Source organism: Entelurus aequoreus, linkage group LG18, assembly GCF_033978785.1.
Source record: "Entelurus aequoreus isolate RoL-2023_Sb linkage group LG18, RoL_Eaeq_v1.1, whole genome shotgun sequence".
In the NCBI taxonomy this organism is placed as follows: domain Eukaryota; kingdom Metazoa; phylum Chordata; class Actinopteri; order Syngnathiformes; family Syngnathidae; genus Entelurus; species Entelurus aequoreus.
The window spans coordinates 26255560-26269050 of record NC_084748.1 but is presented as its reverse complement, the minus strand read 5'-3'; the positions used below and the strand labels follow the sequence as shown (position 1 = coordinate 26269050).

Here is a 13491-nt window from a genome sequence, read left to right as displayed (position 1 = left end):
GATAGACAGAAGATCAACAATACTACTATTACTTTTTGCAACTCAACGCTAAGAAAACGGAAATGCTGATTATCGGTCCTGCTCAACACCGACATCTATTTAATAATACCACCTTTACATTTGACAACCAAACAATTAAACAAGGCGACTCGGTAAAGAATCTGGGTATTATCTTCGACCCAACTCTCTCGTTTGAGTCACACATTAAGAGTGTTCCTAAAACGGCCTTCTTTCATCTCCGTAATATCGCTAAAATTCGTTCCATTTTGTCCACAAGCGATGCTGAGATCATTATCCATGCGTTCGTTACATCTCGTCTCGATTACTGTAACGTTTTGTTTTCGGGCCTCCCTATGTCTAGCATTAAAAGATTACAGATGGTACAAAATGCGGCTGCTAGACTTTTGACAAAAACAAGAAAGTTTGATCATATTACGCCTATACTGGCTCACCTGCACTGGCTTCCTGTGCACCTAAGATGCGACTTTAAGGTTTTACTACTTACGTATAAAATACTACACGGTCAAGCTCCTGCCTATCTTGACGATTGTATTGTACCATATGTCCCGGCAAGAAATCTGCGTTCAAAGAATTCCGGCTTATTAGTGATTCCCAGAGCCCCAAAAAAGTCTGCGGGCTATAGAGCGTTTTCTATTCGGGCTCCAATACTATGGAATGCCCTCCCGGTAAAAGTTAGAGATGCTACCTCAGTAGAAGCATTTAAGTCTCATCTTAAAACTCTTTGTATACTCTAGCTTTTAAATAGACTCCCTTTTTAGACCAGTTGATCTGCCGTTTCTTTTCTTTTCTTTTCTACTCTGCTCCCAACCCGGGGTGGACCGCTAGCCTGTCCATCAGATGGGGACATCTCTACGCTGCTGACCCGTCTCCACTCGGGATGGTTCCTGCTGGTCCCACTATGGACTGGACTTTCGCTGATGTGTTGGACTTTCACAATATTATGTCAGACCCACTCGACATCCATTGCTTTCGGTCTCCCCTAGAGTGGGGGGGGGGGGGGTTACCCACATATGCGGTCCTCTCCAAGGTTTCTCATAGTCATTCACATTGACGTCCCACTGGGGTGAGTTTTCCTTGCCCTATGTGGGCTCTGTACCGAGGATGTCGTTGTGGCTTGTACAGCCCTTTGAGACACTTGTGATTTAGGGCTATATAAATAAACATTGATTGATTGATTACTATTAAACCCTGGACTTGTAACCACACGGTTAATGCTGTACCGCCTGGCGAAGCATAGCAATGCTGTTGCTAACAACGCCATTGAAGCTAACTTAGCCACAGGACCTCGACAGAGCTATGCTAAAAACATTACCTCTCCACCTACGCCAGCTCTCATCTGCTCATCACGACCCGTGCTCACCTGCGTTCCAGCGATCGACGGCGCGACGAAGGACTTCACCCGATCATCGATGCGGCCGGCGGCCCGGAGACGGAGGAAGTCAAGGTGAGGACAGCGGCGCGGCGGCGGGCATTGTAGCTTTCGACGACACCCCGGCCGCCATCAGAGTCGGCAAGAAACATATATTTCCCCAAAATTACGTACATGACATGCACATAGCGCCACGCACATACGGGCAAGCGATCAAATGTTTGGAAGCCAAAGCTGTGCTCACGGTAGCGCGTCTGCTATCCAACTCAAAGTCCTCCTGGTTGTGTTGCTGTAGCCAGCCGCTAATACACCGATCCCACCTACAGCTTTCTTCTTTAAAGTTTCCATTGTTAATTGAATGAATTGGAAAAGATTCACCAACACAAATGTCCAGAATACTGTGGAATTTAGCGATGAAAACAGACGATTTAAGCTGGCGACCGTGCTATTCCAAAATGTCTCCTTCAACCCTTGACATCACGCGCAAACGTCATCATACATAGACGTTTTCAGCCGGAAGTTTCCCGGGAAATTTAAAATTGCACTTTATAAGTTAACCCGGCCGTATTGGCATGTGTTGCAATGTTAAGATTTCATCATTGATATATAAACTATCAGACTGCGTGGTCGGTAGTATTGGGTTTCAGTAGGCCTTTAAATGAGGAGTAAATATTTGTCTCTTTTTTGGAATAACTTTGCAAAAAGTGCCATGATGCCATTTTGAAGATAAAATTGTTCAAAACTGTATGTTTAGCCCGGTAATCTTGTCGTAAATGGGGGGAAGAAAATGCAGAAAATATCATTTTTTTTGGTCAAAGGTGACTCAAGGGTTAAGATGGTCAAAATAACCCTGTGTCAAACTAATTTTAGATCGGGGGCCACATGGAGAAAAATCTACTCCCAAGTGGGCAGGACTGGTAAAATCACGGCACGATAACTTAAAAATAAAGACAACTTCAGATTGTTTTCTTTGTTTAAAAATAGAACAAGCACATTCTGAAAATGTACAAATCATAATGTTGTTGTTGTTTTTTTTACACATACATGGTGCGGTTAATTGTATTCTACCTTTATTTGTCCTTTATACTTCCTGACTAAATGATGTGATAATGTTCAACAGTGAACTCATGGTGATAATTTTCAATCTATGAAGATAAAAAAATAATATCAAAATCTAATTACAGGATGTTATTTATGTAGTTTGCTCAGTTTCCTCGACTGGTGCACTAACATCATGTGGTTTGTTTATTTTTTTTTACATATGTAGCATAATCTACAAAGAAATTGCTATTGCGACATCTAATGGACACATTTAGAACATTTACTTCTTTCATTCAAAAATTTCGGCTCATTTTTATACTTAGCAAACTCATAAAACCTGTTCGCGGACCTGATCCGGCCCGCGGGCCTCACGTTTGACACCCCTTCTGTAAAATTACTACTGCTAATTGGTAGTATGTATGTGATTTTTTTTTTTACGTACATTAGCATCAGCCTGGAACGTTTGTTTACGTTGAATGATTCTGTATTTTATGTAAGTTATAATTGATATGATTATATTTCAGTTTATTCATGCTTTAAAAAGGAATGCTTTAAAAAGGAACTCAACTGGAGTCTTTATTGAGGGACAGCTAACTGTCTGCTAAGCTAGCAAGTACAGACTACCTAGCAGAATAGCAACTATTTAAAGACAAACATGAAGGTATGAAAGAGTCTTGAATTCACATTGATATACAAAACAAAAATGAAGGAAGGATGGCAGACAAGCGCACAAAGCAACCCACCTGTCCCCTCTCTGAAGCGGTGAGTCTCGCTGTCACTGATCCAGCAGTAGACGGGGAAAGTGTAGACGTCGCCCTCGGGTGTTTTGATTTCCACCTTTTCAGGGAGCCAAGCGTCACTCAAGAACCATGTTCTTTTGTCTACTTCGATCAGAATCAGCTGTCCCAGGGTGTGTTCACAGTCCACACAGTAAGTAACCTCCTAAGAGAAAACAAATGACAGGACACGGGGTAAACTAGCATGTTGCAACACTGTGTGGAGATGATGGCGTCTGCGCCGAGCAGATACAAATAGCCTTGAAATCGTGCCTGTCGAGTCTGCTGAAAACAGTTTTTTTTTGCTGGTTAATAGGGTTTTAACTAACAGCTGTTTAGATAGTCGACTAGTCATTGACTATCTTAAAGATAAATTGACTAATCAGAATATGAAAGTACACCTCTTCAGTGGCTTTAACAATTGTTTTTAAATTCAGATTGAGATATTGTTAGGCATGTGCTAATGTACAAAAATGAGGACTACTTCATTCAGAAATATGTATTCATACCGAATTTTTATGCTGCTCATTTGACCGTTACAAAAATAATAACTATTAAACTTTTAACTGTTGACTCCATTTAAAAGCTAGGGCAAGCAAAATGCTGATTAAAAAAAAGGAATGTGTTTGTATGTTAACAAAAGGACAGTCAAAATAGGAGCAATAACAAAATGATACCAAATACATCGAGCTTCCTCAAAAAGAAAAGAGCTTTTTGTAACGATGTGTTTAGGAAGATACACAGAAATAGACAACGTTTAGTTGTTCACACAACTTTGTCTCTCTGTTGTTAGCTAACAGGCTAACTAGCTTACAGAGGAGAGTTGTAAACCACGTTTTTTCTGATGTCTGATGTCTGCATCACAGACGTTTTGCCGTGACAAGCTAGGTCCGCTTTGCAAATTGGGCGAGGTTTTCGCGTCTGTGACAAATTTAGTTTTTTTTCTGTTAGAAAAATCCCAATATGACGTCACTGGCTACAATCGCCAAAAAAACTGTAATGTTTATTTTTGTCAACAACGAACATGAATGGTTGCACCCAAGTTATGGCGAGTTATTCACTATGTATCGTTTTTCATGTGAAAAATGAGGCGTGTCCGTCGGAAGCATGGAGAGTGAGTTAGTTGACTCTTGACTTTGAGTACGTCAGGGACGCTTCTAACTCAAATGCTGGATCACGCTACAAGTAGAGGTGGGCAGATTGACACAAACTTTGATATTATTAATAGCTGGCACAAAATGTATGTATCATACTTATTGTCTTCATAGTATCCCAAATTGCATTTGGCAAGTTTAACAAAATACACACAAGACAAAAAACCTTGAATATCATCGTTTGAATGTTGAATGTCCGATACCACACAAACATTCAATATCTATGTATTTTTGGCACTTTTCAATTTGATGTCATTTAATTTTGCTCTTCCTGGCTACTTATCTCAAACTGCAGTATTGTAAATTTAATGTGTCTTCCAATAACTGAAGCTGTTCAAGGTGTGACTCAGATGGTACAGCAGCCATCCAGTGAATTGAGGATTCTTGGTACGAATCCAGCTTCCTCCATCCTAGTCACTGCAGTTGTGTCCTTGGGCAAAACACTTCACCCACCTTGCGCACAGTGCCATTCACACTAGAAAAAAGCACTATATAAATTAAATCCATTATATTATTATTAATATTATTATCTTACTCTGCATGTGTTTACTAGTTGCACTGATCATTTGATTTAATGTACTTGCGAGTTAGCAAAAAGCATTTACAACACAGCAAAAAGTTTGTATCCAGACTTACTGATCCCCAGAAGATGGGCGAAATGTTCAGCCATTTGCGGTCACTCTCGCCTTTTGTGCCCACCAGCTTTATGTAGATGCTGTTCACGGTTATGGCACTGGCTTCTTTGCCAGTGTAGACGGTCAACTCGTAGGAAACCATTTTTGATGCAGAATGATGAGTCCACAAAATGTGTCTTCTTCCGAATTGACACAACAGGTGTTGCCGTCTCTTTTTATATAGTAGCAAGTGGGAGGTTCTTGGAGCAGGTTTTCATAAAGAATGTCAGACGTGTAAGAGCAAAAACAGCAACAAAGTTGCAACATTAGATTTCCCAAGAAATTATTAGTCTCATGCAACTTACATGCAGCTTGAAACATCAAAGAGACCAATCCACGGGGTGTGTCAGGTTAGTTGGAATCATTTTTTCAGTGATGTTATGATGTAAGTGTGTTCATGTTCGAAATAAACTAAAAGAAAGAAAGAAAGAAAGAAATGTTACTAGGAGCAGGTCCTGGGTCCCTGACAAGTTCAAATCTGAAAGGACGTTGTGAACTTACTCTCATTGAGTCACAGAAACATTTTTCCCATAAACATATGGACTTGTGTTTAAAATCACAGTAACTAGGAAAGGTGGAGCAATTTGTTGTTGTTGTGGACAAAAATTGTTAAAGAAGTTTGTTGCAGACAAATTAATTTGTCAATAATAGTCAGTGATGTCATCGCTCTTGTTTTGCCGGACAGAAACAGAGATGCACGTGCTAGCACGACCAGTAATCACCGCATAACAGGAAGAGAAAAATGTGAAAACTGGACAAGTCAAAAAAAAACAAAAAAAACTTGCATTAAAAGTTTACTTTTCTTTGAACCACAGTACATCTGTGATGTGGAAGCATTTAAAGCAGAGGCTTGTCAGACATCTGGAGGATGCAAGCTCTGATTTTTCTTTGTAAGTGATTTAGTTAGCTTGTTCGTAGTTAGTGTCACGTACGGGTGGGTCGCAGCTTGCTGCAAGGTTCGTTTCCCCGGGGTGCAGACGGACCACTCCAGACAGGACGTGCAGGTAGGAACATGATATATTGTCGAAATCAAACAAGTACAAAAAATGGAAAACAAGTCAGAGGAAAAACGTGCCATTCGCACTGGACGCTAAGACTAACACTTAGCATAGACTAGAGACAAGGAATACTCACGTAACGGTAGCAAGAAGCAAACAATGAAGCCAGACTGAGCGTGGCAAGCAAGGTAAATAATTAATCCCCATGGAAACTAAAACAAACCCAGAGGTGCACAAACAGGAACTTAGGGAGTCCAAATCTAACAGAACATAACAAAACATGATCCTGGCCATGGATCATGACAGTTAGCTACCAAGAGAACCAGAGTTGTGTAAAATAATAGATTTAAGTATCATTTTAGTTCAAGTCTGCCAGCTAAACTTAATCTATATACTAGTGTGCATCTTTTTTTTTTTTTTTTTTTTTTTTTATAATGTCCTGCCCAGCTTCTCGGGCAAATCATATAGCAGATGTAGATGCCCATATCGGCTGTTCAGATTTACTTTACAAAAGAGAAGTGTAGGATACTTCTCTTGTTGCCTTACTTGTATTTTGACTTTATTAAATGTATTTATATTATCATTTGGTGCAGCCGGGCCGGAGCAGGAGGGGATAGAAAGAGAGAAAAAGGAAGACAGAGGGGGGAATTGTGGGGACAAGAGGGGGATTAGACAGAGAGACAAAAACAACAACAGCAAACACAACAACAACAACAACAACAGAGCAACATCAGCAAATACGACATGTACAAATATGATGGTAAAAGTAATAGCAAATAAGCAGTTAGCGAAAAATTTTTAAAAAAAATACAGAAATGACAATGAGCATTATTACACTAAAAATGGAGCAATATGAATACCAATAGAAATAGTGCTATTGATAATAAACAATACCAGTACTTTACCTTTATTATCAACAATACAATTGTTCAAATGCAACAATACATATACGTAATGATAACTTGAGATACGAAAGAATGCAGAAAAATGGAGGGGAAGAAAGAGAAGCAACCTTAACCTTGTAGATTGTTATAGTAACCTTAGGTTAAGCTTTGTCAGTGTGCCATGTGTTATACCCAGTTTACCCTAGGGCAACAACGTTAATATATGTTTGATGAAACGTGATTATGTGCATGAGTGTATGTGTGCATATGTACTTGTATATGTACAGTATGTGTATGTGTGCTTGTACAGTGAATGTATACGTACAGTATGTGTATATGTGTGTACAGCGAATGTATATGTACAGTATGTGTATACAGTATGTGTGTTTGAACAGTGAATGTATATGTACAGTATGTGTAAATGTGTGTTTGTACAGTGAATGTATATGTACAGTATATGTATGTGTGTGTTTGTACAGTGAATGTATGTGTAGTATGTGTATGTGTGTGTTTGTACAGTGAGTGTATATGTACAGTATGTGTATACAGTATGTTTGTATAATGAATGTGCGTGTGGATGTACGAACTTTGAGTGTGTAAATATGTACTGTATTTATTTGTATATGTATGTGGGAGCGTAGGTACCTATGTATGTCTGTATGTATGTGTGTGAGTATATGTGAATTTGCATGTACAATACATTTGACTCCCAGTGTGTGCGGGAGCCAGAGTACGGCCCCAGCCTCCCCGAGAACCCATCCCACAAACAGTAGGTGTGGTGCCCAGGGAACCAGGGGCCACCGCCCCCACGCAGCCAAGCCGGACAGCGACAGGAACCCCAGAGCCTGGCCCACCGTGCCGCCCACAAGGGCCAGCAGCAGGCCGCAGACAGACGCACCCGGCAGAGGACAAGGCACGGGAAAAACAGGGGGCAGCCAGACCCCAAGCCAGCGAGAGACCACACCCCACACGGACAGAAAGGCGGGACGCCCCGCCCGAGGGGCCCGGAGACCCCCCGCAACCGGACGGGAAGACCGCCCCCGCCCCACCGGCAACAGGGCCCCCACGACCCCCCCCCCCCCCCCCCCCCCCACCCCCGGAGAGCGCGGCGAGGCCAGCCCACGGCCACCCCACCCAAGCCGGCCGCCACAGGACCACCCAGCACGGGGCCACAGGAACCACCCACCCCACCCGCAGGGACCCCAACGGTGGAGATGGAACAACCAGCAACCGCCCCGCCGGGTCCCCCCCCCCTGAGGTAGGGGAATAAATAAATAAAATAAATAAATACATAATAATAATAATATTAATAAAATATATTTAAAAAAAGGAAAAAAAAAAAAGGAAAAAAAATAAATAAATAAATAATTAAATCTATTTATATAAAAAAATAAAATCAATAAATAAATTAAAAAAAAAAGAATTAAAAGAAGATCACAGACATGCTGACACACAAGGTCGCTACCCCAACAACTGGCCGACTCGCAGCACCTCGGAATACCCTGCAGCACCAAGCCGCCACAGTAGACGCAGGGACCAGACCCAGCAGGCCCCAACCAAGACGGGCACCCGGAAGGGATGGACGGCGGGACCCAGGAGCTCCAGACACGCAGTCTGGATGCAGTAGCCTGAGGCGCCGACCCCCACCCGACAGGCAGGCCCAGAACGTACCCCCAGAAATATACATACATATATATATACATACACATAAACATACACATGTACACATACACACACATACACATGCATACACATACACATATACATACATACATACATACATACATACATACATACATACATACATACATACATACATACATACACACACACACATACACATACACAGTTTGTCAGCCCCGACAACCACCACGCGCGCGCGCTGCCACCAGTCACAACATCAGCCACCCCCCTGCACCAGACCCAGCAGCCACGGGCGCCCACACCACAAACAAACGGCAGCAGAAACAGCAGCCACAACACCCCCAGACAGCCAGCACCACCCAATCAAATCAAAGCGATCAAAAAAAAAAACCGCGACCGGCAACCACACGCCAACAGGATCACAGATACCAGCCAGCGCCAGCCCGCCAGCAAGCCCAAACGCCAACACGCAAACAAGAGACAATTGGGGGACATCAAGGTCTTGGTGGGTCCCAACCAAGCCGAGCCCTCCAAATCCTAAGTGTCTAATATGCAGCTAAGATTGAGGGATGGACGAGCAGGGGACAAGACAGGAGGACCGGAGCCCCATAGGAGGCATCCTCAACCCCCCGCCATGCCTCCCCGCAGGACAATCCCCCAAAGTCCTATATTTGTGTGACTGTGTGTGCTATAAGTAGGAGGAGTAGAGGGCCCGGACATCCCCCCCAGTCCATGCGGCCGACAACCAGGAACTACGGCCAGGAAGCCGCCCCCCCCACGGCCCGTGACCCACACCAGACCACTTTAGCGTGACGTCACGCGAGCCCACCCCCCGCCAAACAAAGCCATCCCCCGCCCGCCCCAACCCAACACCGCAGAGCCCATACCAGCAACCAAACGCAGAAAAACTGCACAGCCCCATGCCCAATGCAAACACCGCATCCCGGCCATCCACACAGCAACGCACCCATACGAGTTCCGGCCAGGGGATGGTGCCCCCCAACCGGGGAAGAAGTCAATGCACCCCGTCCGCACGCCAGCCCCCAAACCAGCCGTCAAGCCAACGCCAGCCAGCCCCCACAACCCCACAAGCGCACAGATACCAGCCACAGTCCCCCAACCACTCCAACCCAACACAGCGACGCCAACCGCCGGCAGTACCACATCAACCATCACCACCACCGCCCGTCCGCAGTGCAAACACCCGCGGCCGCCGAAACCTGAAACAAAAAAAGCGACCTACCCCGTAAACCACAACAACGCACACCCCCAGCTACCACAGAGGCCGCCAACCCACCTACCCCAACTCATCCACATACAGGCCAATCGATCCACCGGACATCCACACCCATACACACACCTACACATACATACACACATACATACACACATACACATTTACATACATATATGTATATACACATTCATACACATACACACATGCATGCATATACATATACACACACACACACATATATACACTTACATACATATACATATGCACACATATACACACACATACATACACCAAAACAAAACAAAAACAAAAACAAAAAATATAAAACATTAAAATAAAAATAAAAATAATAATAATAATAATAAATAAAATAAAATAAACCCTTTAAATAAAATAAAATAAAAATAAACATGAGGCCTGGTTGCCAACAGTGTCCAGCGCCACCAAACCCCGCAGCCATACCCGCACGTCCAGGCCCCCCCGCCCACCACCCACCAGGCACCCCATCCGGCAAAAAGCCATAAGGGCCCAGCCCCGCACCCACAGCCGGCCTGCCATGGCATCTCTGCAGGCCTGGTGCCGCGATCGGCAATGCACACCGGGGCAGCGACACACACACATGTACCTACATACATACACACAGATTCCACCATACATACAAACGTACACACACACACACACACACACACACACACACACACACACACACACACACACACGCACACGCACGCATGCACCTATATATACATGTATATAATTTAACAGAATAAATAAAATTTATTAAATAGATCATTAAAAAAAATATATATATAAGTATATATATAAATAAAATTAATAAATAAATAAGGGCGGAGTAAAACACAGGAGGGAGACCCCCGCAGGGCAGTCGGGCAGCAAGGGAGGAAAGCAGCCCCCGCAACCCGGCACCAGGCGGGCCCGCACAGCCGCAGCGTAGGGCGACCCCGGGCAGACCCCGCCCCGCGCCCCAGGGGAAGGAGGAAGCCCACGGACACCCGAAGCCAGAGGGGCACGAGCCGACCCCCGCCCGACAGCGGCAAGGCCCCGGCCCCACGGGCGCAACCCCCCGCCCAACCACCCAAGAGAGGGGCAGCCCCCCACCCAACCCAAGGCGGCCACCCCCAACAGCTCCACCCGCACCCCAACCCCCGCCCAGGCACCCCCATCCACCCCCAGCCCCCCCCACGGATCGGCCCGCCAGGCCGGCACCAGGGAACACACCCCAGGCCCACCCGACCCCGCGGCACACGGCCCCCCCGTCACCCACGACCCCCCACCCATGGAGCAAGACCCCCGGGACAGAGCCCCAGCCCCGGCCCCCATGGGAATCAGGTCAGGAAATCAATTAGCGGTGCCCAAAGAGATCTGAATTCTGTCAGTTGTTGTTTTGATTCAGCAGACATTCTTTCCATAACTACATAATCTAATAAAATGTTTTTGTAAAGGTTTATACATAAATTATTTTTTGATTTCCAATTCATGAGAATAGTTTTCTTGGCGATGCCTATTGCATTTATAAGGAGGTATGTTTTGTTTATATCAAAGTCAGTTGCGGAGAGATCACCCAACAGGCAGAGTGCGGGGGAGATGGGAATAGGAATCTCTAACGCTAATGATAGGTTCTCGCACACTCCAAGCCAAAAGTTACTCACGGGAGCACAGGACCACATTGAGTGTAAGTAGTTATCTACCTTATTATCTGAGCAGTGTACACAAATGTTAGAGTCGGCTAAACCCATTTTATACATTCTTAGACCGGTGTAATGTATTCTGTAAAGTATTTTGAGCTGAATCAGTCGTAAATTTGGATTCTTAATCAAACGAGAAGTATTGGGGCATATTTGTTTCCAGAATTCTGGGTCAAGGCTTGTGGATACGTCTGAGTGCCATTTGGAAGTTGGGATACTTATTGTGTTATCTATTTTTGATAAGAGAGCATATCATTTGGATAAAGCTTTGGGGGAAGATGTTTTGAAGAATTTAACGGTTGTAGGATTACTTTCCCATGTTGTTTTGTTGAATCTTGCGCTAATTACAGATTTGATTTGTATATATTCTAGGAATTTATTAGGATTGATTGCATATTGTGTTATTAAACTTTTAAAAGAGATAAAACTGTTTGCATTGATGATATCCCCAAGACATCTGACTCCTTTATCATACCATGTTGGAAAGTTCAATGGCTTCTTGTTTAAAAGAAAATCAGGATTATTCCAAATAGGCGTACATTGACAGGGAGTGAGCGGGGATCCAGTTATTTTCAAAAACTCCCACCAAGCTGTTAAGGTAGTGCGTATATTAATACATTTGAAGCAGTTGTGTTTTCGGAGAATTTGGCTAATAAAGGGCAAGTTAGAAATTGGGATCTCCTGGCTAAGTGATTGTTCAATCTCTAACCATAAACTATCTAATAAAGTGGGATTGGTCCATTTTAGTATATATTGTAGTTTATTTGCAAGGAAGTAATATGAAAAGTTTGGGAGTTCTAGACCCCCGTATTCTTTTGGTTTTTGTAAAGTTTTAAGGCTGATTCGTGCTGGCTTACTCTTCCAAAGAAACTGATTGATGTGTCTAGTGATTTAAACCAGATTTGAGAAGGTTTGGTTGGAATCATTGAAAATAGATAATTAACCCTAGGCAAGACCATCATTTTCACGGTAGAAACCCTTCCCATAAGTGAGATTGGCAGTGCTTTCCAACGCGCCAGATCATCCTCAATCAATTTTAAGATTGGGGAGTAATTCAAGCGATTCCGATCTGACAATGTGGAGGAAATATTGATTCCCAGGTATTTAATGTTCCCTTTATGCAGTGGAATCGATGAGGTGCTCTGGAAGTCAAAATTTATTGGTAACACAGTAACCAACAGCTGTTTTGATAGACGACTAGTCATAGACTATCTTAAAGATAAGTTGACTATTTAGAATATGAAAGTACACCTCTTCAGTGGCTTTAACAATTGTTTTTAAATTCAGATTGAGATATTGTTAGGCATGTGCTAATGTACAAAAATGAGGACTACTTCATTCAGAAATATGTATTTATACTGAATTTTTATGCTGCTCATTTGACCGTTACAAAAATAATAACAATTAAACTTTTAACTGTTGACTCCATTTAAAAGCAAGGGCAAGCAAAGTGTTGATAAAAGAAGAGGAATGTGTTTCTATGTGAACAAAAGGACAGTCAAAATAGGAGCAATAACAACAAAATGATACCAAATACATCGAGCTTCCTCAAAAAGAAAAGAGCATTTTGTAACGATGTGTTTAGGAAGATACACAGAAATAGACAACGTTTAGTTGTTTACACAACTTTTTCTCTCTGTTGTTAGCTAACAGGCTAACTAGCTTACGGAAGAGAGTTGTAAACCACGTTTTTTCTGATGTCTGATGTCTGCATCACAGACGTTTTGCCGTGATAAGCTAGGTCCGCTTTGCAAATTGGGCGAGGTGTTCGCGTCTGTGACGTATTTAATTTTCACCCGCTGTGTTTTTGCAGTGGCCGGTTTGTTTTCTGTTTGAAAAATCCCAATATGACGTCACTGACTACAATCGCAAAATAAACTGTATTGTTTATTTTTGTCAACAGCTTTATGTTGATGCTGTTCACGGTGAGGGCACTGACTTCTTTGCCAGTGTAGACGGTCAACTCGTAGGAAACCATTTTTGATGC

At 43.3% G+C, this 13491-nt stretch overlaps 1 protein-coding gene across 1 annotated transcript in view; it reads right to left on the bottom strand.

Moving 5' to 3' along the window:
• Window positions 1–5156, bottom strand: part of LOC133633958 (arachidonate 12-lipoxygenase, 12R-type-like) — a 35296-nt gene extending 30140 nt beyond the window's left edge. The window contains exons 1-2 of the mRNA XM_062026811.1: window positions 4998–5156; window positions 3175–3373 (exon numbers count right to left, since the gene is read on the bottom strand). Coding sequence (XP_061882795.1) covers window positions 3175–3373; window positions 4998–5138 — 340 coding nt within the window. The 5' untranslated portion in view covers window positions 5139–5156. The remainder of the gene's footprint in view (window positions 1–3174; window positions 3374–4997) is intronic.
• Window positions 5157–13491: the final 8335 nt, after the last annotated feature.